A 24,951-nucleotide genomic window follows, 5' to 3' on the forward strand; every position below is an offset into this window, starting at 1 on the left:
AACTGCATGTTGTTTCTCCTTAAAGTGTCAATAAGCCATAAATTAGGAAATGTTGCAGAGTGAGAGGCACTCTAAAAATGTACAGGATAGTGTTGCATTTTGACGAGAGAGCGCTTGCTGCTCACACACCCCGACTAGTTGACTGGATTGAAAACATGGCTGCGGCCGAGCGTGCAGCAAATTTACGGAAGTGAGGTATGTGTAATTCTTAAGCTACAAAAGCTGTTTAGAAGTGTGCCTCCAGTTCGTTGCTTGTGGTGGAGCAAACGACAGAACCCGACTTTATTAGCCCACTCAAAATGTGTGTAACCGCCATTGCTGGCAGTACACAAATACATCGGCAAAGTTATGCGCGGAACAATCAGCTAGCTCGGCGAGCTAATGCCAGGTTGCTGCGGCTAGCCTCGGCTGCTAGCTGGTTACCAAGTGCTTGGTTGCTAATCATGCTACTTCTCAGTGCTGGACATATAAACCTCGGCGAAAACGTTTTAGCGGCGATTTCTTCCATCTACGTGCTGTCTTATTTGTGGCTTTAACGCCCCTGTCTGATGTCGCGCTAGCTAGCATGTGCTAGGTGTCAGTAATAGAGGGGCTTCATCAGGAATCGCCACGATTCTTCTCCTAACGGGAAAACTAGCCGAGGAGAACTAGCACAGGTAACGTTAGCCAACTTGGCTAACTAGTCGAGCACAACAGAAAGAGGGGAAAATGTTCCGTTAGACTGCAGCACACTTGTCCGTTGAGTGTCACAGGGAGCGTGTATAAAAATTTATAATTTAATTCTGCTGGTGCCACAGTCTGCGGCTTGGTGTCTCAAGTGTTAATATATTTTTTTTAATTAACCACCGAGAGCTAACGGTAAGTTAGTTTTGTATGGTTAGCCCGCTAAACGGCATGCTAGGTCAACTGAGGTCTGCTTGGAAGTTGGAGCATGCTAACGTTTAGCTCATTCGCAATCTCCCTGTGAAATAACTGGGTTGTTTCTGTCCAGACGTGTGGTCGTGAGTTTTAATCGTGAACTTTTCTTTGCTGCAAAAACTAGTCTTCAACTCAGCCGGCTGGCACGTGCTGCTGCTGTTGCTGCGCCCCCGTCCAGTCTCGTCGTCAGTTTAAACAGCATCCTCGTGCCTCCCAACTTCGTGGGCTTGGAGCTCGCGGCAGTTGATTTAGCTGAGATGTAGGGATTTGAGCGATTCTCATCGGAATGTGCACCAGCACCACTTCGCGGATGTTTGGTTGCCAGTAGGCCCAGTGGAAGTGCTGAACTTCAGGTCGGCAGCGGAGACGATGAGCCCAGCAGGACGGTAAAATGGCACAGAGCTCGTTTATTTATCGGAAAACACATGCATCATACCAAACTCACTTTTAGATTAGCTGGTTTGCTAACAGTTGACTCTGCTTGTGAGTTGCGTGTTTATTATTAGTGCACAGTTTTGGGAGTTTACAGGCTTGCTATCTTAGTGAAAGCAGTGCTTCTTTATGTGATGGCAAATGAGACATCTGTCAAGACAGTGCAGGCAAAAACACCACGTGTTAACATAACTCTACAACCAAACAAGCGCTTTAGAGAGGGGCAGGAAGTGGGTTGATTTGAGATCACAGTAACACATGGGTGCTCTAATTACATACAATGTCTTTCACACTCAAAATCTTTGCTTATGCTCTGGATATCTGTGAGTAGAAGTTGATCTCGGCGTGTCATGATCGGTGACTGTACATTGCAATATGGTGTTAGTACTGTAAATAACACTGTCACACCTTACTGTGGTAAATTGGCAGCTGTGGGTTTAATGGCTGGTGTGTTTCTAGAAAGATCAAGAGATTAATAAATCTTATTTCATGGAGAAGAATACATCAGTCAAATGTTTATATAGGAAGCAAACATGAATCCCAAGCATGTATCCTTGGCTGAGTCTACTCTCTCATATACTAGAGGGACAAAATGCAAATTAACCAAAACAGTGTCTTCTTGTGACTCTTAGTCTGATATAATCGCTGTAGTGCCGGCATGACTTATGAGCAGTTTAGTCACAGAGTGGTTTATCACCCAAAAAAATCTTTCTTTTTTTTTAGGTGGGTATAAAAAGGTGGGTATAAAAGCTCCAAGCATCCTATAAAAGAAAAGTAACCAACGTCAGAATCCAGCTTAACAGCACATCAGAGTTTGCTTTTCCTAGACAATCAGGCTAAGAAGTCAGGTAAAATCGGTTATTAAGTTGATCAGTCGACTCGAGGTTTCCCAGTCTAGCCGTGTGTGTATTCACATGAATGATACGGCGGTGGCGGCGGCAGCAGCGTCTAACAAGCCGCAAACACGGACAGGTCTGCTGTCAGCACAGCCACTGATTTTTATATTATTAAAGTCTAGCCTAATTGAAGCATGGAAGGAAAGTTGGAAAAATGGTAACCGTGTAAGTTAGTAGACACATCAGCATTGTGGCTATGTCATTAACACGTGAGATTCTGACAGATTACTGCATATTCCATTAAATTCTTATTTTAGACATACAGGAAAGGAAAGTTAAGGAAAGCAGGAAAGTTATAACCTTATTTTTACAGCTGCAGCCTCTGTGGTGTTTAACTGTTTAAGAGCAAGTACAAAATAAATATAATAACATAAATTCAAAGTAGGCTCGTCCTTCTCAGATTTTTTTTAAGGTTAATAAGTACAAGTTGGTATTCTATATCAGGATTATATAATTAAGACTTATAGAGCAATAGAATCATTTAACAGTTGTCACAATGAGGAAAAAAGCATGACTAAAGTTGATTCTGGTAACTTATATTTCTTATTGATTCTTATCAGGGCTCTTGAAAAACTTAAGACCCTCAGACTATCTTTACCCTGCGATCTCAGGTTTCTTTCATGAGTGGTGATCCTATTTTCTGTAGAATTTATTTGTCAGTATGTGGCGATTTTACACACGCTCATTTGTAATCTCCATCAAAACCTGCTTCCAAGCAGGTTTGGTCTGCAGCAAAAGTTAACACGGTGATGTACCTTGGGGAACGACAGACATTTTAAGCTTTAATATTTTTATATACGGCTGAGTAGCTTAATTTATAAAATATTGCAGAATTTATAGATTTCTGTTTTGGGTAGGTGCTAACAAAACCTCTAAAACAAATGTTAGGAGGTATAGGCTCCACCACAGAAGCAAACACTGCCCATTTGCTTCTTGGGGTGTGTGTAGAAGCTGCAGCTCCACCATAATTTACACCTGTGTTATAATGACTGTTTTCATCAACCTTTTTACCGAAAAAAAGAAGCACTTTTTAGAATGAACCTTATATAATTTTAACCTTGAAATGCATTTTAGCTTGTGCACAGTTCTATTTTTAGTTGCAAATGTGTGAATGTTCAGTCTGCTTCACAGTCGTAGCCGCCTTCAGTGTTTTCCTGTGGCACTAACAAGCTCTGCGTTCTTTTAATAGCTTCATATACTTCCTTTAATATTACACTTTTATATCAGTGACTCCCAATTAGTTTGCCTTGAGGCAAATCCAGGTGTGCCTTGGGATTTTGTGTCAACTATATTGTAATGCATGGTGCTTTTCACACTAAAAAGGAATTATCTAAATCGTAGGTGTCTTGTAGTTGCAGATGCTGAAAATGTGTTATCCAGAATGCTGTCATCTGACAGTATACAACTTAAAAGACAACTGGAAGATAGTACAGATGGTATGAAGGCTTGCCTTTTGGTGTGACTTGGTCATAAAATGTTTGAAAGCCACTGTTTTAGACTACAAGGTGAAAATACTGACATTAAGAAAAAAAAGATAGACAATCGAATGTTTGCTTCATCCATTTTGCTGTGATGGAAACACTCAAATGGACCAGCAGCTGACTAATCAGATATATTTACTGGCCCTGGGCCATAGAGCCATTGGTTATGTTGAACCCTGCAACATAAACAATCTGTGAATTTCTGTCTCCTTTAAATCTATTTATATTTGCTAGTTTTTGCAATTACTGGTCTAAACTGTTTTTTAATTTTTTAGAAAGTGTTTCTGGGCAGACTGTTTTCTCTTATGGAGCAGCACATACCTGGAATACTATACCCACAGAACTGACTAACATACTTTTATAAATCACTGTTTCCTGGATAATCAAAAATGCTGTCATAATAGGAAGTGGTGTCATTGTAACGGTGACCCTGCCTCTGGTTCAGTAGTCACGTTCGTGTTGTTTTCTGTCTGTGCTGTTTTGTAAATGATCTTTAATGTTCGTTTAATATGTTATATGGTAACATCTTTTAACATTCAAATAATTCTTGCTCTTTTCTGTTTGTTTTTGTTTGCTCTCTCTAAATGCAGTTAGCCTGCTGGGTACTGCAGATGAAAATGAAACGAGTCGTCTAAATGTGTCTCATTTGCTCATGTTAATGTCCCTTTTAAATAAAATAAACACACTTTAACTTGCACAGTGTTTATACTTTAGGAAATCACTGTTGTGGCGAGTAGTTTAATGCCTGCTAACTACAGGCTCCACAGCCAAGGAGAGTCATGTCATTGAGGATGTTTAATGTTTGTTACTCTAGAACGCCTTCGTCTGTACCTACTCGGTAACAGCCGGGATAGGAAAATACGCAAGTCACTTGATTTTATAACATTCCAGTCATTGCACTTCTGCTAGGCATGTCTGACTGTAGTTTGAACCTGATGTTGGGCAGGCTAGTCAGATTTACAATGTAATGACGACTTTAATTTAATAACTGTGAAATCTGGTACCTGAATGCAACATTGAACTTAATATTAACTATTAAGATAGGCCCTATGAGTTAAGCCAGGAACGTGTTAATTATTAGGAACGTGGAAGTGTGATCAAATGTTTTATAAAGTTATTCAGCCCAGCTGTAGCACTAATTATTTTTGATGTAGTGATTAGCTTTCCTAGTTTTTGGGAGCAGGTCAGATGAGCCAGCTTAATTAGTTTTGTCGTGTTGAGTCAAAGGGCAAGCGCTCTGTCTGAAAAAACCTGCTCCTCCTGCTCCCCGTTTTCTGCTTTTCTTTCTCTTTTATTTTATGCATGGACAAATCACATTAGTTTTCTCAGCTGGGCTCTTTAGCAGAGTGTGAGTAATATGTGCATGTGGTAGTGTTCATTTCAGGTGACTATTGTTGGCTCCCTGAAGGAGTATTATCAAAATGTATTTGTAGCCGGAGTAGCCTCTGTGGTTTGATGGTGCTGTGTTAGCACAGTGCGGGAAAAGGGAGGGACTATCCGAGTATGGGAGACAAGGAGCTTTTAAATCAGTTTTGACAGAGGTCGGCTCACAGTTTGATGTACTGGGAATTAATGTAAATGAGCACCTCGTCCATGGCGCTAATTGATGCGATTTGTCTTGTCCCCAATATATATGGCTACTACTGTTTCTCATCATCTATAAAAGGACATCCAGTGAGATCATCCCTTGCTGAATGTCACTTTAATATGACCTCTAACATGTTGTGTTTTTATTGTCCTTGTGGTTAGATTTATTAGTTGGACCATGATGCAGAGGATGTGTCAGCAGCAAGTTTACTGGGGATTAATTGTCTTCTAACTGGAGCAGGAACTTTACGATCTCCCTTTCATTAGCTGCATTTTTCTGTGGGCAATTATAACTTGATTATTAATACTTTGTACTTAGAGTAAGGTATTTATGTATTTGTTTTTTTTTTAAAAGTTGTTGATTGTGGAGTTAATTGACTTATTTTGTTTTAATAACTTTGTAAGACAACATAATCTAGTGTAAACTGTTTTTGTAATTACAATTTGAAAGCTCCTTCGTTTTTTTTTTTCAATGCTTCCATGACTTTTGTTATATATATGAGAGGGAAATTGTATTAATTTGTTTCCATGATCTTTATGCAATATGCTGCATAAAAAAATAATGCTGAGAGAAACAAGAACTAGCTGTCTATATGTGTGAATTTATTAGAGATGCAGTGATCCAGTTTTTTGTATTACTGATTTAATAGCGATGCTTTGGCTTTGGGTCTCTGCTGATATCAGTGTTTAATTAAAACGATGTCCTGCCTGAGGAAGAGGCTGGGAATCATTCTTTATGTTTAATATAATATCAGGCTCGACTCAACCATTGTTTTACTAACTCCCTAATAGTGGCACTAGTTTCTCCTTTTCCCTCCTCATGTTGCAATCACCTGTGAAAAAACAGTGGTTGGAGACTGCAGCATGACTAAAATTATTGCAGCTGTGTGCAATGAACTTCTGATCTTGCTGCCGTGGAATTGCTTCAAAGATGATGATGACGTCTGCAACTATTCACAGTTGATTGCCGTCTTCGAAGCAACTTTACTCAATCAAAATGATGATAAAAGAGCAACAAGATGGATTTGGTCTGCTATAAGTTTGCGAATCAATTGGGTCAAGTTAGCATTTACATGAAATCTGTTTGAGACAATGCAACAGTTCACTGTGATAAATTGATGAAAATAGCAAATCCGTTGCCATCTATATACAGAGAAATTCACATTAAAAATCATCCAGAATCTCATAGATTTAAAACACATTAATAAATACCTCTACAAATTGTGACATAATTGCTGTGGGATGGCTATTTAACTGCAAAATGATATAGGTGATTGGCAGTCTTGCTTTTATATAGGGATACTATCAGACTACAACCAGTTAAGTTTTGTCCATCAGTGCAGACTGACTCAGACTGATTGCAATGTGTTGACAATCTGTCTGTATTTATGAACTGTATGACAGTCTGCTAGGGTCCACGTGAAATTTGGTAATTTACATTATAATGCACCAACTATCCATGTGCACCAGGTGGTGAACTTGAAAGAAGGATGACAGGAATGAATACTTGGCTGTCGGGTCTCCAGTTTTCCGTGTCTGCACTGTAGTCTGTTTGAGAGTGATTGCAGTCAGTGAGAGTCAGACGACGATTTGTTTGGAGATAGGTTACCTGTGTAATCGACTTGCAGCCATAAGGGATTGCCTAGAGGTTGAGGTTCAGTATCTGGGTGACCAGTTGGTTGCCGCAGCTACTTGCAGTCCGACAGCAAAAAGATTTTTTTCATTGCAGTCACCAGATAATCAGGGGCTGAATGTTAGATTTAAAAAAACCCACTTTTACGTAGAAAAAGTGCTTGTACAAATGTGCGTAACTGGGTGTATAAAGCGCTTTGAGTGCTCAAGTAGAGTAGAAAAGCACTGCATAAGAACCAGCTCATTTACCATTTAGTTGCAGATGAGTTGCTATTGTATTTTCAATATAGTGCGGGTCAGCCATCACCCACACAAATGGATCACATCAGAGAGAGGTGAAGAGAAATATTAATCAAGATGATTTGAGACTTTTTCTTGTATATGGAGAAAAAATATGGGTAGACTTTAGGAAGACACTTTGCCTGATGTGTAATATTACATGTGTAATAACTAGCTACTAACGGTACCATGAACTATGTATTCGTGGTACTGCTTTTCAGTGGTTTAGGTCTTACCTGGTTGAGAGAACGTTTTGTGTAAGTCCTTTGGATTTCAGATCATCCTCAGCTTTAGTTTCATGTGGGGTACCACAGGGATTAATACTTTGACCTCTGCTTTTCTCCCTATATCTCATCCCCCCTTTACTCTATTTTTAAAAGGCACAAAATGGATTTCCATTTATATGCAGATGATGGTTTATATGTAGAATTTTTGTTCCCAGAGGATTTTAATTTTTGTATGTTGTGATAAGTTTTGGAAGGATAGCAGCCTGTTGGCACACCTGTTAAGAAGAGATAAATGGCCTGCAGTGTATGATGACAAAACAATGTCTGGAGTGTTATCTCTGTTGAATTGGATGTGAGAATTATAGTGTCAGAAATCAGTCAACCTTTAAACTACATTTATTTTACTTGGGACAAAAAAACAGAAATGGCTGCAAGGAGGAAATAAATATTCCCTCGCTGTAACGGACATACACAATCTGTGTGATGGCTTTTTTTTTTAAACGCCTTGTTTCTTTGCTTGTGGTCTTTGCATATCTTAAAATGCTTGCTGAGCTGTAGTCACATACAGATGAGCCTCAAAGCTGTGCCATTTGAGGCGTGTGTACAGACTGATTGATCATTTAGGCACAAAGGAACATCTGACATGATTGTTTCCTTGTGCGAGTGTAAGATCCCCCCCCCCCCCCCCCCCTTTTTTGAATTTATTCCCTGTGTACTGACCTGGTATAAGACATCTAGATTTGCCTGTGGACAGAAGGTGTTGCTTAGCTACAATGACAGAATAAATCAATACCCCTCTGGTGTGAGCAATGACCCGAGTGGTATTTAACAAAGGCCTTCTGGTACATGCTTCTGTTTGAAACACCACAGGGTACTGTTCATGCCTTCATTTTTAGCATGCAAGTCCAGTGAAACCAGTCAAACTGAAAACTGTGATGTTAATGCAACAGTGAGCTGCATATGTTTATAGCTTTCAGTTGTTATATTGACATTTAAATGCAAGTTTCTCCATGTGTATCTTGCAGGTGCCCGCATTTGGCTGCAGAGGAGAGAGCACCAGGATGAGGAGACTGTAGGCACTCGCCATAGTATGGCCGCATCCCGTTCCTCGCGCGTCACAAGGTCATCAGTGGGGCTCAATGGATTGGATGAGAACTTTTGTGGTCGAACCCTCAGGAACCGCAGCATCGCCCAGCCAGAGGAGACCTCAGTGTCTCCACTGCCAAGGGCCCGTTCGCCCAAGAAGAAGCAGGACAACAAACAGGACACCAAGCAGGAATCGAAGCATGACGCCAAGCAGGAGTCGAAGCAGGACAACAAGCAGGACACCAAGCAGGAATCGAAGCATGATGCCAAGCAGGAGTCGAAGCAGGACACCAAGCCAGAGTCGAAGCAGGACAACAAACAGGACACCAAGCCGGAGTCGAAGCAGGACAACAAACAGGACACCAAGCCAGAGTCGAAGCAGGACAACAAACAGGACACCAAGCCGGAGTCGAAGCAGGACGTCACACAGGACGTCAAGCCAGAGTCGAAGCAGGACGTCACACAGGACGTCAAGCCGGAGTCGAAGCAGGACGTCACACAGGACGTCAAGCCGGAGTCGAAGCAGGACGTCACACAGGACATCAAGCCGGAGTCGAAGCAGGACGTCACACAGGACAATAAACAGGACACCAAGCCGGAGTCGAAGCAGGACGTCACACAGGATGTCAAGCCGGAGTCGAAGCAGGTTCCCAGACAGGATACCAAGCCGGAGTCAAAGCAGGTCGCCAAACAGGACGTCAAGCCGGAGTCGAAGCAGGTCATCAAACAGGACGTCAAGCCGGAATCAAAAAACGAGACAAAACAGGAGTCAAACCAAGATGTTAAGCAGGAGTCAAAGCAGGATGCTAAACAGGAGACAAAGCATGATGAGACACCAGACACTTATTCGCAGGATGGCCAGCAACAGGCCTTGTTGCAGGGAAATGTAACTCACTCTGATGCTTCTCTGGTAGAGGCCGATCAATGGACCAGTTCCAGGAAGCGAGGCCAGTCATGTTTAGAAAAAGACATTAGCCCTGAAAAGTCAGAGAACTGTGATGGAGGGAACGGGGCGCGGGATGCCTCTCCTCAAATTAAAAGGGCCAAGCGATGCTCTCGCTCTGGAGAGTCTCAGGGACAGGAGAAGGACCCTGAGCTTGTGAAACCCGAAAGTCCTGTCTCAGTCTCAGAGCTTAGCAAGGACAACAGTTGTGAGGAATTACCCAGCCAGAACTTTGCTAACACAGTTCCTGCCTCACTTATCCTCAGTAAACAGGAAGGTGAGCTCACAGGGGACGATGCAGAGGATGGTCATGTGGAGTGTGATGGGGCCTCTCAGTTCCCAAATGCCCACAAAGCTTCTAATGGACTCAGAGAAAATAACACAGAGGAATCAAACACGCTTGGTGAAAAGTCTAGTTCAAATCCCACCTCTGATACTAATTTCTCGTCACTGCTCAACGGCAGTCAGACAGGGACTCCCTCATCCCCTGATCCCGCTGTGCCTTGTAGAAACTCTGTCCCTGGGCATATGGAGGTTTCTGGCTCAGGAGAATTGCCATCCTCATCTGCACCAACACCTGAGGGTGTTCTGGATGATTCTGTCCCTGAGTTGATAGTGGCCAAGGAGCAGGAAGTGGAGGAGATGGAGGTTGACGTAGTAGGTGACTCGTTCTGTCTCGCTCATGAGGAGCAGGTGATGGAGAGCGAGAGCGACACGAATGGACGGCTGCTGACACCAGTGCAAGAATCTTTTGCCTCCACCTCCTTCTCCACCACTAATATGAACAGTAGTCCAATCCACAACAACAACAGCAACTCAGGAGAAACCACATCCCCACTAACAACACCCCCTTCCCCCACAGAGCCAGAGTGCAACCCTTCTATTTCCAGCACATCCACCTCTTTCACAGAGCTCTACGAACACAGATACACTCGGCGGACTTCACCCAGAAGGGCTGTGTCCAGTGGCAAAGCTTGCTCCTCCAAGCCCAGCTCTCCTCCCAGAGACAATGGTCCCTTGAGGGAAGAGGGGCAGGTGGTGGTTGGGCTGGAGGAGGAGGACTGCCCTATGGTGGAGGAGCCAGCTCCCTCAGACTCTATTGGCCACTCCAATGAGGAGCCGGTGTCTGGGGATCCTGGGGACAGGGCAGGTGGTGAGGATGGTGGATCTATAGAGGGGAAAGAGGCCGAACACAGCAAGGAGTTGACACAAAGCCAGGCGGAGGAGGAGGAGGAGGAGGAAGAGGAGCCAGACGTGTATTACTTCGAGTCGGACCACCTGGCTCTTAAACACAACAAAGAGTATGTGGGAGCTCCCCTGTGGATTGTGCTCTCTTAATCTGTTGTTGATGTAGCTCTTGCAAATGTTTATCGATATGTTTTTGATCAACCAGCGATGCATTTGAAGTACTGAGGGTTTTTCTTTTCCGACATTATTCTAATGTTTTTAATGCTTCAGTATTTTTAAGTTTATATACAAATGATATGACAACTGTTTTTGGATTTTGACTCTTTAAAGTGAAGTGACCCTATGACCCTTCCTTATTGAAAACCTCTAACCCCCTGGCTTGATACATTTGAGGTCTGAATAGGTAAAACTTTTCACTATTTAGTTTTTTTAAAAAAGGCAAAGATTTGACAAGTAGAGCAATATTTTTCTTCCTTTTCTGTTAATGATTTCAATAGCCCTTCGTTTCTCCGTCAAGGATGAATAATTAACCTTTGCCTGGCTAGAGTAACTTGTACTTGTGTTATCACATAGGTAAAGGATCCAGTCACATGGATGTAATGTCCAATCAGAACATGTAACTGAACCTTATACCATGATGTGAATTAACAGTCAGAAAAAGAGCAGGGTGGTTACTATATATCTTGAATTGCAAATATGCTTTGTAGTCATCAAAAAACAAAAAAAATAAAAATAAAGAACAGTTAGGTAAAAAGGCTAAACAAATAAAAATGGTCCCAATTCACAGCAGTATTCACAATGTAGGCCCTGTTCAACTATAGAGGAGCTTGTTCAAGTCTGTATGAAATATATAAGAATATAGCAGGGCAGTGTATCTCACCTATTTCTGGCCTGAGGTTTTTATCACTCTTACACAAGATATGTACAAAATACATATAAACATTGTATAGATAAGCCTCCAAAAGTAGATCTTGTACTCCAGTAATGTATGGAAACGCCAAAGAGGAGCCTCTGAGTGCAAAAGGGCCAAACATAGTCAGTGACAAACAGCTCAGAAATTGTACTATAGTGCAATAAAGATGAATACACCCACAGAAGTGTGTGTGAAGATCCTGGTTGTATCACACGTTAGAATGGAGAGAGTTTAAAAAAACCCAAAACAATACATTGTAAATATAATGAAAAGAAAACATTGAGCAGTCTTTTTGGAAAGCAGATTACAAGTCAGCGGAGATGCTGAATTACTGTTGAAGCTCGTGGGTTTTTGCACCACCAACTCGCAGACAGAATGCTTAAATGTCCACCAGTAATTGTGGGAGCGTCTAACTATAGCTCCCACCTTATTGTTTAGGTTTCCCATGTTTCAGCAGTTAATTTCCACCTTCAATCTGGGACTGTTATTGTGTGAATTAACTGCCACTTGTCACTCTTCCAAAGCCTAAGGAGATTGGATTGTAAAGCTACTGTGCTGATTGCCTCTTGTCATCTCTTTTCTCGGTACGTTGAGCTGTTTCTTAGAGAAAGGATTTCTCAGTGTTGATCTTTGTTTGTAGGTTTTTTTTTTTTTTTTGTTATTTGTCCTGAAAGATGAGATGTTTATGTTGGTGGACATGTCCCATGCCGCGCTTAGTCAGGCTCTGCTAACTGCGCTGTGGCAGGTCGTCTGATTTGCTGTACATCTTCACAGGAGGAGGAGGAGGGATAGAGGAGGACTTTGAGACATAATCAGCTGGGGTTCTTTTGTCTTTGAACACTTAATATCCGTAAATGTTTCATATTCGGATAGTGGCTTAGAATAAGATTTCACTGCTCTTGTGTTACCTGATAATTTGATCAAGTTTCGGTGCCATGCCAAGGTTTGGTTGTGCTGAGTAAGGAGAATTTCAAAGTCTCCGATCAATGCAGCCAGGAGTCATTTTTAGGAAAGCATGACGAGGCATTTTGGAGTTGCTGAACGTGGAGAATTGGCACAAGTTTGATTCATACATCTTGTATTTGCACCAGTTTTGTGGATTTTGACGAATGTCTCTGTCCTAAACATATTAAGTAGATCCCTGTTCTCAATTATCAGACATTAACATTGCACTAATATTGTCCAGGCCAGCTTTTCTTTGGCAGTGATGTTTGTCAGTGGACCTCGGGCCCAGTAGGTGGCAATGGAACACCAGACTTGTCTCTGGACACTTGGAGAGTGTCCAGAGTGGTAAGAAGCAGAGCCAAGTCTCCCTCAAAATGGATTTTCTCACTGCTTTCTTTTGCAGATTTTTTTTTTCTTTTTTTTTTTAAATACATTGAATCACAATCGCTCAGTATCACAGAAAGTAGTTTTGGTTCCACTAATGCATAGACAGACTGAATTTTCATCGATGCATAGATCAAGTGGATGCTGTACAAGCCAAGAAGCCCAACACAACTTTAAACAAAGCGGACTTCTGTTGTAGAAATTGTGTCCTGTGCATTGATTTTCATTCATGTTGTGTTAGTAGAGATTGATCCACTCTGCTCCACTGAGCACCTGCATTACGTTATAGCTGTGTAGGATTCTGTCACGTTCCTGTCAATTCCTTGGGCTCTGCTCGCACTGTAAGGGCTCTGAGTCAGTAGCACAATTAGTCATTGACAGCTCAGTTTGCAGTTCTCCCATTGCCCCAGAGAGTGTGAGAGGAAAGGTCACTCAAGGCTCCTGAAGTGCTTCAAAACCCAAATGTTTGTCATGCACAGGTTTTGATACCTGGTCTGAAATCTGAGAGATGTGCAGTTAGAGTCCCTAATGGGCTTCATTAGATCAGTAACTCTACATTTGTTAGGCTTTTGCTATAGCTTCTGGTTTAAGAAGATGCATAGTCTCCAGCCACTGTGGTGATAATCACATAGATGGAGTCAGTAATACCCGTTTATATTTTCTTTGCAGAATGGGTTGGAACTTTTTGAAAATGGGTCATGTTTTGTGCAACTGTTTAGGTTCTCAGCAACATTGTTGAATTATGCATGGTGTGTGGTCTAAAAGTTTGATGCACTGCAGCATTGCAAGTGTCAGGTTAAATAATGTAAGCAGTGTCTTCCTTCTACTCTTGTCTAACCTTGCTCCCCACTGTGTCAGTTATCAGAGACTGCTGCAGACTATTGGAGTTCTCGAGGCTCAGCGCACACAAGCCATCCTGGACCTTGAAACATTGGCACGCCATCAGAGAGAGGCGCTTGCCGATCCCATTAGCTTTGTGGAGCAGCTGCAAAAACGGGTAACAATGCCTTTGGTGCAGCTAAGTGCACAGCAGAAAAGTAGCAGATTCAAGTGTATAAAGCATTCCCAGTAGAGATTTTTTTTTTTTTTTTTTTTTTTTTTTTTTTTGACTATAGTGGATGTCTTTTGCTCACCTGTTGTGATGTGCTTTAGTAAAACTAGGCTAAAGATTTAACTTGACTTTGGCCCTTGATTTGTGCAATCCTCAGGTGAATCTAGGCTTGCCGTGTCCTCAGCATGTTGTCCAGCTCCCTGACATTGCCTGGGAGCAGTACACCTCAGGCCTCGGGGATTTTGAAAGAGAATTCTGCGACAAGAAACGGAAAACCAGGCGGCTAAAGTTGATCTTTGACAAAGGCACGTGTGAATGACTTTAGCTGTTAATAGATTGATTATCAAGTGTATGTGCATTTTTTTTCTTTCTTGTTGTCAAAGGAAACATCTGTTCTCCCTATCCAGGTTTGCCTCTTCGACCAAAAAGTCCCGTTGAGCCCAAGAAGGAAGGTGAATCCTCCACAATGTACTCCCCTCTACCCACAAGTGACGCGCCCGAGAACGGCAGGCAAATGCAGGTACACCTCAGTGTCCTTACTAAAAGATTCTGCACAACACTCACAAGGTGCTGCCATCACAGCTGCAGTTATCTCCCAGTATATCATTAGTGCAGGTTCTGTGACATCAGTTTCTAAGAGTCGGAGCTGGTGAGTCACTGATCTCCTGCAGGTCACCCTACAAATCGTCACGTTATTTTACACCTCCTCCAACCTCATCTCCATTATTCTTACTTCTTGGCAGAGTTAAACATGCAGCGCATGTGAGCACAAAGGATGGTATCTATGGAAACATGAGGAGCACACCTCTCCCCCACTCCTCTGATTAAGTCTTATTCTTAGCCTCTGTTTTGTGTGTGCATGCGTGCGTGCGTGTGTTTTCCCACGTTATCGGCAGCAAGGTTTCACTTTTAATTGATTGCTGGGATTAGACGTGGCAAAGCACTTAGCACTAAGAAAACAACTCCTTGATTATTTCTGTTGCTGTCCCTGTTTATTTTGTGCAGACACATTAGCATTTTCCCAGACTACACTCGCTGAATCCTAACAGGATTTTGTTTGTCACTCAAAAGAGTTGGTGTTTTTCTGCATCCTCCCAATGACACATCTCAAGTCACATCTGACAGCCAGGCTTTCTCTGTCAAACTGACTGACTCAGCGTGCCAGGCAGTTCATATGTAAAGAGCTCTTCAAATGGTGGTGTGCCCATTATTTTTTGTCTTGTGTCAGTCTTCTAACATGGCTGCCACTTTTTGTGCTTTGACAGATGATCAGGGGGAGGATTTGTCATCCAAATAAACCCGACACATTTAACCAGCTGTGGACTGTGGAAGAACAGGTAGGTAGCAAGAGTGTAAGAGCTTGTATGTTCTGTAGCACGCTGCCACAATTTGTCATAAGAGTGGTTTAGATTGTAATAGGTTGATCGTCATAAAACTGGATGTTTGCAAGTAAAATAGAAATCAAACATAATTCAGAAAATAAATACTTAAGACCTGTTTAAAACGGTACAGCGCTATTAATACGTCTTAATTTATGCACTTTATGTCGCCAAGTGCTTGCTCAAAGGGGATTATTCGATTGTTGGGGCTTTCTCTGTATTATTGTAGGACTTCATCATAAAATATAAAGCACCCTCAGGTGTCTGCTGTTGTGATTTGGCACTATGTAAATAAAATTGAATTGAGTAGATTTAATTTAGATTTACCATGATTAGGTGATCAGTTCTATGTATTTTTCATTTATCCCCTCTAATGAAAAACGCCCCACCAAATAAACAAAACATGATTTTTGTCAACACCTCTGTTAGATTTATTAAACATTAAAGAATGAAGCAATAATTTTAACCTGATTTTTTTGTGTGTTTTGATAGAAAAAACTGGAGCAGCTTCTTGTTAAATTCCCACCTGAGGAAGTCGAATCCAGAAGATGGCAGAAGATTGCTGATGAGTTGGGCAATCGAACAGCAAAACAGGTGACGAAGAAATTGAGAATCAACTTCAATTAAGTTACATTTTATAGCAGCTTAGTTTAGACTATTTGGTTTCTTTACACATCTGCAGATTTATGCACCGAAAGATTTGATCTCATAGAAGCTCAAAAAAGCATCTTTCCTTTTATTTTTATTGTCCTGTTGTGACTTTGAAATTGCAAAAAACAAACTGTTAAATTGAAAAAGTGTACGCTTGTCAGTGGTAAAAGGCAGGCTGACTTGTATGTTAACTGCACCCCCTACAAGTACCTGGATATTGTGTGTGTGGGTGAGAGAGAGAGAGAGAGAGCTCATTTGCTTCAAGCAGCTGCTCCTCAGTTGGAAATGATTAACAGAGCCATCTCCCTTTTAAAACCTTCCAGGTTGCCAGTAGGGTTCAAAAGTACTTCATCAAACTGACAAAAGCTGGTATCCCTGTGCCTGGAAGAACACCCAACCTGTGCATGTACACTAAAAAGGTAACTCAATTACCCCCCCCCCCCCCCCCCCAATAGCCATACTGAATAAGTAATCTCATTGAAAGTAATGGTTTTGCCTTTGAATATTAAAGTTTATGCTGGGCAACTAATTCAGTGTTGTCATATCAGCTTTCAGTTAAATGGTATTTTAATGATAAGAACGGGAGTTTGTGTGGCGCTCGCTGGAGACTGGATTAAACTCTGTGCCTGCTGGCAAAGATATGAACAGGGTGATAAAACGTGATGTTGAAAACGAAGCTTTTTATTGCTCTCAAGTGGACAAATAATGCAATGTCATCCATTTCGTGTTTGCTTCAAACATCTCTTCTGTGCTGCAGTCTTTCGGTACTTTTCAGCCACCGTATGCTGATATCACTGTAGATGTGCTGACAGTATCAACAAAGATTGTGTCTTCATTTTTTTGCCATTTAGTAAAGCTTTTCTTTGTCTTGTGTTACAGCTGTTGTTTTCCATTTAAATTGGACATTATGTTTACATTTGATTATATCTGGTTTTGAGTGAACTACCACACCAAGACTATAACCACCAGGGTTGCGTTTTATAATAGTATAATACTAATTTCATTCATATTGCACAACCCTGTAGTTTAGAGACAACAAACATACTTAATTTGTTAACTGCTAGTTATATTTGCCTTGTTTACGCTCTTCTAACTAACCCTATTTATTCTCCAGGCATCCAGCAAGCGGCAGCATCACCTTAACAAACACCTGTACCGGCCGTCCACCTTCCTGACCTCCTACGAGCCTCCAGTCTACATGGATGAAGATGATGAACGTTCAGCATATTACAACAGTGTGCAGGACCCTTCGGCTGATGATTCGGTCAGTCTTTTGTCTTTCAGTGTTTTTTCTTCTTTCAAAGGTTTATTGTCTTTCTTTCTTTCTTGTGACTTATCATGTTTTCACTGATTCTTCCCATTTTATTTGTCACTTTACTGCATAATGAACCTGATGCCTCCTCCTCTTTTCTGTCTGTGTACAGTCTTACCCTCTTCCTTCTCATGTAAGCAGTGACCTGTAGGATAAAGACTGCTAAAAGCATGTGTTACAGGCTTTTGGAAATTTGTTTCTATACCTGAATAGTTCATTTAAATCGATTTTAGATAAAATTACTGCACCTGTGTTCCTCTTCTGCTCTCTTGCGTATGCTTTTGTAGAAACTGTTCTTTTTAGCTCCACTTTAGCACATTTGGATGAAGGGAAGCATTTAGCTCTTGATTTTTACTCCAATCACGGCTGCTTGTTCTGTTTAAAAATGCCTAAATCAGAGCAGGGGACCTGACCAGACTTTCCTTTCGTTCTGTTTGAACTGCGCGACTCCTGGTGCTCGCCATTATCCAGGAGCTGACATTTCTTTCTCTTGCCTTTGATGGCAGTAACCTTTTAGTGAAACCAGGTCGCTGCGGCCTGCTGAGTACACAGGCTGCCGTCTCCATCAGCGCGTTAACGAAACCTCTGACACCGCCGGTATGGAGTAAAGTCAAAAAGGTGTTGCCAGCGTGGGTCACAGTAATTTCTCACTTCACCAGGTTGTCTTTTATTTTGGTCGTGTTTGCAGGAAGATTGAAAGTCTGCTGAGGGAAAGTGCGTCGGCAGCCTAACTGGACTCACAAAGCTGTTCCTTGTCAAAACATAGATGTGTGATGCTTTTGTTGTAAAATAAAATGCTGCATTTTGTTTGCTTTATTCTTTTCTTCATACAAATAGCTGGAGGTAGCTGTGTCTTTGTAAAGGACACCATGGTTTTCACTCTTGTTCTTTAGGCTGAAAGACAGTATGTACTCTCTTATCGATACGTTGCTTGTGTCCAGCTAAAATTAGACCGATCGCTGCGGGCTGTAAATAAGTCTGCAGGGTAAAAAGCATCTAGATTAGATCCTTGGAGTTGTTGAGGAAATATTATGTACGTGGTTTTCCTGATGACTGTCAAACAACATCCTGTTTGTCTGAACAGGATGAAGAGAGTGTACCTGTGGAGCTGAGAAGTTTGCCAGAATACAAAGAGCTTTTACAGCTGAAACGTCTGAAAAAACAGAAGCTCCAGGAGATCCAGGAGGATAAGACTGAAATCCGGCACATAGGCTATAAGGTAAAGACTGCGCGGTGATGACATTAAGATCAGGAATCTGCATATACATGTTCCCTCAAAATGTTATGCATTTAAGTCGCACCCTGAGGTGGAAAAAAATTCAAGTTGGCGGCAGAGGAAATATTTATTTTTTAATGTGTTCGATTGTCATAACACGATAAATAAACTGTAAAAACTATATTTTAACAGGTCCCAATAGAACTACTGGAGGCTGTGAAATATTGGAAGTAGTTCCGCCTTAAGCTGCAAAGCTTTAAAATGAACTTAAAAAATGTGCACATTTTAATGGCATTATTAAAATAAATTATACTGTTGAATAATAATTCTTTTAATTACTTAAAAGCTTTCAGAAGCAAGTTTGTAGTGTAGAGAAGGTGTTAATATGTTCATACTTTTGTGGGAGTGTGTTCTGCGGACGATGAATATGTTTGTGTTTGTTTTGTGCAGTGTGACGTCTGTGGTATGGAGCCCATCCTGGGTGTGCGGTGGCACTGTCAGGACTGTCCGCCTGACAACTCTGTTGACTTCTGCTCCAACTGCTCTGACTGGTCAGCTCCACTACCTTTATTACCAAACAGTCATACACAGTGCTGGTCGCTTTGCACCATGATGAAAATATTGCTGACATTTTAACACATTTAACATGGTGGAAATGAAAACACAGGATGTTTTGCATTTGTTTGTGGTATGCCATTCACTAAATGACATTCATTCCCCCCACTAAAAGCTAGTTTAAACTGAACCCCATTTTTGTTTCATTTTTTAAGGGTTTCCACAGAAAATTTTTAGGTTCCTGCAGTCATCATTGACTTTGCATGTTTTCCTTTTTGTACACTACAAGTTAATCTTACAGTACAACACGTGATTTACCTGTCTGATGGCGTGTAGTTACCGTAGATGGAATGCAAGATGGCTGTAGTTCGTGGGTCTAAAAAAGAAAGACAGTACTGATGTGCCTTAAACGTGCATTTCTTTAAATAGCTACTGCCACAGTGGCAGTGTAGTTATAAAAGGCTTCCAGTTCTATATAAATCTATGGAGAAACAGCCCTCAGTGAAAATTTTCCAGTGTGAGACCCAATATGTCAAAGTAAATGTACTTGCTGGTAAATTGCTTATATGTGGTTCTTACAGTACCCTTTCCTTATCTTCCAGCTTGTTCAAGACTGAGACCCACAAGCCTAACCACCACCTGGAGCCAGTGTACCAGGCAGAAACCTTCCTGGACCGGGACTACTGCCTGCCGCAGAGCACAGGTTACAACTACCTGGACCCCAACTACTTCCCAGCCAACAGATGACAGGGTCCCAGGCACCCCTAGCTCCAGGCTCTCTCCACATATCCCACAGGCCACTCTGTGCATGGCTCCATCCTTCAAGTCCAAGATAACCGCTTAACCCGCCGCCAGGCAGGAAGGCCATTAGGCAGGCAGACAGCCGGGGTCCTCAGAGCAGACCAGTGCTGCTGGTGGGGGGGCTGTTGGTAACTGACCTCCCTGACTTGAGCAAAGGGTGGCCACGACGGTTCCTCAATAAATATTTCAAAAAGAAAAAAAAGAAAAGGGGGGGCGGGGAGCCCTGCTCAACCTCAGCCAGGTTATTCAACGGATCCGTGATTTGAAAATGATACACTATTTTTAAAAACAAACAAAAAAAGAAAATAGAAGGCACACGACATTCCCGAGCTCCGTGACTCCAGCAGGGCTGTCCCTGTATCCCCGTTTCTCCCCCCATCGCCCTCCAGTTACCTCCCTGTGCTGCTTCAAAACTGGAGAATTGATGATCAGTCTGGTGAAGCGCCACCTAATGGTGATGGGTGGCCAACCAGCACGTCATAGTGGACTGTGAAGTCATCAACTGAGATACACATAGGTGGTTTTATGCGTGTATGTGGTCTCTGTGTTATGCAAGAGTGAAAATGTTCTAGCTAGGTATCCGTAGATTGAGTATTTATGAGCCGCGGTGTCCTCAGCAGACGTCTGGGGTGCTGCAGGTGAAGTTCAGCAGACACTGTGGTTGAAGCCAGTGTTTTTTTGTTTTTGTTTTTTTTTTCATTTGTTTTCTTTTTTTTTTTTTCCAGGCTGCAGATCCACATTTTGTTCTGCAGACAAATCTGTATGTGTTAAAACGGATCGAGCTCCCATGTTTCAGCATGGAGCCATCACGACCACTGTCAAACAAACGCTGCTCTCTACACCCCTTCACCTCTCAAACACACACAGATAACAAACTTTCATCTGTTTCCCTTTCCTTTGCTCTCTCCACTAAAACATGTCTAACAAGAAGCACTACAGCACGGAGAGCAAACATTTCCGAAGGCAGGCGTATGAACGGAAAATACACAAGACTGTGTTTTTGTTTTCTTCTTTTTTCCGCCCCCAGTGTGTGCCGTTGTTGATCATGTTGAGTGTACAAGTGTATGGTGAAAAGTAGCCAGCGCTAGATGCTGTGTGCCATTTTTAAGAGAAAAAAAAAAAAAAGAGGCTGTTGTTTTGGCGGGGGGGAGGGACCTTTAACCTGGCCACAACTTTTCCCTTCCTGCGTGGCTCCGTTGACCCACACTGTCCTACTTTATTGATCCAGTCATCATGGCTCTAGATCTTTAATTTTGCAGTCCACCTTAAAGGTCCATTTAAAAGATTGTATTTTTATTAATCTATTTAAAAAAAGATAAATAATTGAGGTAGTGGTTGGTGCACCACAGTGGAACAACCCACACAATTTTATACACATAGATTTTGTTGTGCTTGAGTAGACACCATTTTGTATGGTTTTTGTCTCTTTCCCTCACCCCCTTTGCCCTGCTTCAATATCTGTGTATAACAGTCTGTTCTTATGTAAAAAAAATAAAATAATAATAATGTTAAAAAATGCTAGGAGAACTGTGGAAATAAAAGTATGTGAAAATAAGTTTTTCTATATCCGTGCTTCCTCTGTTATCAGCCATCAAAGTCACCCTGAGTTTGGCTCAGCAGGATTAATCTGTGTTTTTCTCAGTTTTATATCAAACCCTGAACCCTGGCAAACTGGTAGCAAATTCTTCACATCATTTTTAGGAACTAAGTAATTGATTTTGACTCTGCTCGAATAGCTTTAGTTGATTCACGGTTCAGTCCTCACACACCCTTAAACCCAGCTTTCTTCTGAAACAGCTGTTTTGAACACCGGGTGGGTGTGGCTTCTGTGCTTGGGATCACACAGAACCAAGAGTAGATGAACTAGCCTGAATCCTGAGCTTTTCCATAAGTCAAAGGGACCCTCAAGAGGGCTTGAATTTTAGCTGGCTTATAAAGTGGTGAGTACAGTTCTAACAAATGAGGAAAAGAAGTTATGAGTAAAAATATGGATGGATAGATAATCACCCAAGAAGGAAAAAAGCGCAATAAAAGCTCAAAATGATGTGTATTAAAATTCTAGATTATAACTGTCACATTAAGTGGGGTTGGATGCAATTTTAATATTGGCCATAATGAGGCAGTCCTGTCATTGATGCTGAGTAATTGAGTCTCTCTGAGAACCTGAATGAAAATGTTAACTGTAAAATATTTTTTATTGCTGTCAATTAAATCTTAAGTGCTTCTTGGTGAAGCTTTTTCTCGTGCAAGCGTTCTGTAGACTTTCTTCTGCAATTTCACTGTGGAAAGAAAGAAACACAGGAAATGTCCTTTTGCAGAATAAAGCCATGCTGGTGACCTTTCACTGGGAGAGAAGCACTTTGTGTGACAGCTAATTTTCTGCCTCTTTCTACCTGCTGGAACCAACAGTGCTGATATTTTGTTCTTCCTGACCCAAGTTTGTCAGGAAGATGTGAAAGTGCTTCTTTTTTTCCTCCCCTCTCGTCATATTTCTTACATGTCCAAATGATCTTTCTGTGTATTTTAACTGAAACGCTAAACTCTTAAACCAGGGGTGTAAAACATAAGGCCCGAGGGGCGTAAAAATCTTTGGAAAATAAGGCAGGGTGCATATATTTTGGACTTTTAACTATATTTTAATAAGTTTTGCATCTTCTACTGATAAAGACCTCCACCATGGACATTCATACTACACCAAAGTAATTAAATAACAGGTGCTCAGTAAAAAGTAACAGGATATTTTCTGTGAATGAACAGAAACTTTTCCGGAAATTTAACATTTATTTCTTACAATTTAAATTCAACTTTCTTTCATTTACAGCTGCATTTCTTTATCATGTTGAAAAACTAAAAAAAGTTCTGTTAAAATTGCACTCCTTTTTCTTATGTGTAGATATCTCAGAGATTAAATGTGTAGTTAAACTTCTTTATCCTGACAGAAAGGGGAATTTCACCTGTCTTGACCTCTTACACTTATCACTTAATTGCCTTTGTGTTGTGATCCTCTCACCAGCAGATGGCGCTGTCAGCTCAGCTCTGATGCTGCACGCTACACACCACACCAAAGGACACACTCAGAAATGCTCCATTTAGCAAATGCACTGGCTTTATTGAATGTTAAATACCAAACCACGCACCTGTACGATGAGCTTGGAAACATACAAATGCAGTAATCTTAATACTCTTTATTTGCTTCTGTTTTTTTTTCCTTTTTAAATTTAATGCACAAAAGGCAGTTAAGCTTAACTTTTAACTCTTGCATGCTTGTTACAATAAGAAGCAAGGTGCTGTGCGTGAGAGCATGAGTACACACTGACATTTCCACTTTGTAGCATGGCAGGGGGAACCTTGCTCAGCTCCTCTGGTGGGAAGGTGGCGAGATTTCACTTCCAGCATGCTCTCAGTCACAGCAGGGACTGCTATTTTTCTCAGTACAGTTATCTGCCTTGGTGTGGCAGTTGGCAGCATATATTGAGGTTGATTTTACAGAGAGAGACAGAAGAGGGGATGGGGTGGGGGGGATGCATTTTTGTGAAGCAGAATGTGACAACCAGGCGCTTTGTCAGTGTCAAAAAGCAGAGAGAGGTTTCACTGATTGCAGGTGAGACATGCATACCACTGGAGTTCAATGAGTCTGGCGCAGGTGTGAGGTTATGCGAGTGAGTCTCCTTGGGGTGACGGCAGAGAGAAAGAGAGAAGGTCTTCTTAGATGGACCCTCCTCGACTGCAGAGTTTGGGGTGTGAAGGTGTAGGTATCAGAACCCGGACTCCATCGAGCGGCAGATCTGGGTGAACACTTGGTCCGGCGACCTCTCGGCATCAATCTGCAGACGGAGACAAAGCGGCTGAAAACGAGGCCTTTTCTCAAACCATCAGCAAGCCCACGTGCAGTCGAGGACAGCAGCCTGTTGCAGTGCAAACTCACAGCAGACTGATGACCTCATTACCTGATGTGGCATTTAAGCACCCACCCACCCACACACACACCTGATGTGGCATTTAAAAGTTCAAACAGCAAATTTATTAAAGGGGCAGATCAACCCCGAAAGGAACGCGTGTGATTTTCTAATCGCTCTCATGTCAGTGGAAACATCAGAGAGGCGAGTAAAACTTTACAGAAAGTTGGTCCTTCCCTGCATCACTGACCTTAAACACAACATATTTCAGCATCTTGTCCATCTCAGGTGAAAAGTGTATAGTCATTTTTTTAAAGAATGTTCTTCTGTCAGTGGTCTGGTTTTGGAAATGTCTGACTTCTCTTGAAAATAAAGGAACTAAAAAGCACTGAGGGCACCACAAAACGAGCAAAAAACTAAAAAACTCAGCGTCAGTGTCGTCATTAGAAGTTTCATGTTCAAGCTATTTTCTTTCTACCAAACTACACCCGCCAAACATATCACAGCGGGTGTAGTTTGGTAGAATGTGTTGAAGTGTGTGTCTACCCAAAGATGACAGGTTTTTGACAGGATGACAGGATGTGAACATTAATGGCTTCCCCCTTGGCTGAGCTGCAATGTCCTTCTCTCGGCTGGTAGAAAGAAAATAGTTCGTACGTGGAACTGTGCTCCGAGCACCGCGAGACGAGTGCAATTTATTTCAGTTATACTCAGGAGAAGGCAGACATCTCTACAGCTCTGGAGCAGAGAATTAGAGCTCCTCTGGAAATGCAAAATTGCATCCAGTCTACGTGACTTTTTAGTCGTTTTCTCCACTGAAAAACTTTCCATCTATCAGAGAAAAGAGGCTCGTGACATTGTGACAGGATGTAAACAGTAGCTGCACATTTCCTTTGGTTGGCGGGCGTAGTTTGGTACAAACACGATATTTCCTACATGAAACTACTTGCAAATCAGTTTGTACCTTTTTTTGAGTAACTGGGAGACATTGCTGTGAGTGTTTCTTTTGTATTTTGAGCAGAGCAAGGTGAGTGACATCTGGTTTTATCATATCTAAGAGAAGATGGACATGTCCATGGTCGATGCCTTCAAAAACGAGCCGCTCACACCTAAAATAATCCAGACGCAGGGTGTCAAACTTACTTTAGCTCATGGCTCAATTTCATCTAAAAAAGGCCA

General features: G+C 41.8%; 2 protein-coding genes across 4 annotated transcripts in view; one reads left to right on the top strand and one right to left on the bottom strand.

Moving 5' to 3' along the window:
- Positions 1-111: 111 nt before the first annotated feature.
- zzz3 (zinc finger, ZZ-type containing 3) lies at positions 112-21,540 on the top strand. 3 transcript variants are annotated; one of them, XM_063462794.2, is made up of 12 exons: positions 112-195; positions 8,478-10,782; positions 13,770-13,908; positions 14,120-14,267; positions 14,370-14,482; positions 15,228-15,299; positions 15,834-15,935; positions 16,316-16,411; positions 17,107-17,256; positions 18,389-18,523; positions 18,971-19,071; positions 19,678-21,540. In XM_063462794.2, exons 2-12 carry the CDS (start codon positions 8,543-8,545, stop codon positions 19,820-19,822), a joined length of 3,441 nt encoding a protein of 1,146 aa, XP_063318864.1. In that variant the 5' UTR covers positions 112-195; positions 8,478-8,542; the 3' UTR covers positions 19,823-21,540. The 3 variants fall into 3 exon arrangements, with proteins under 3 accessions (XP_063318864.1, XP_065325661.1, XP_065325660.1); XM_065469589.1 differs by lacking the exon at positions 112-195 and adding an exon at positions 267-656; XM_065469588.1 differs by lacking the exon at positions 112-195 and adding an exon at positions 730-1,304.
- A 1,209-nt stretch (positions 21,541-22,749) lies between these two features.
- ak5 (adenylate kinase 5) overlaps positions 22,750-24,951 on the bottom strand; it is a 117,999-nt gene continuing 115,797 nt past the window's right edge. The window contains exon 14 of the mRNA XM_063460867.1: positions 22,750-23,700. Within this exon, the coding sequence (XP_063316937.1) occupies positions 23,632-23,700 (69 nt within the window). The 3' untranslated portion in view covers positions 22,750-23,631. The remainder of the gene's footprint in view (positions 23,701-24,951) is intronic.

This window comes from Pelmatolapia mariae, linkage group LG18 (genome assembly GCF_036321145.2).
Source record: "Pelmatolapia mariae isolate MD_Pm_ZW linkage group LG18, Pm_UMD_F_2, whole genome shotgun sequence".
Lineage (NCBI taxonomy): Eukaryota > Metazoa > Chordata > Actinopteri > Cichliformes > Cichlidae > Pelmatolapia > Pelmatolapia mariae.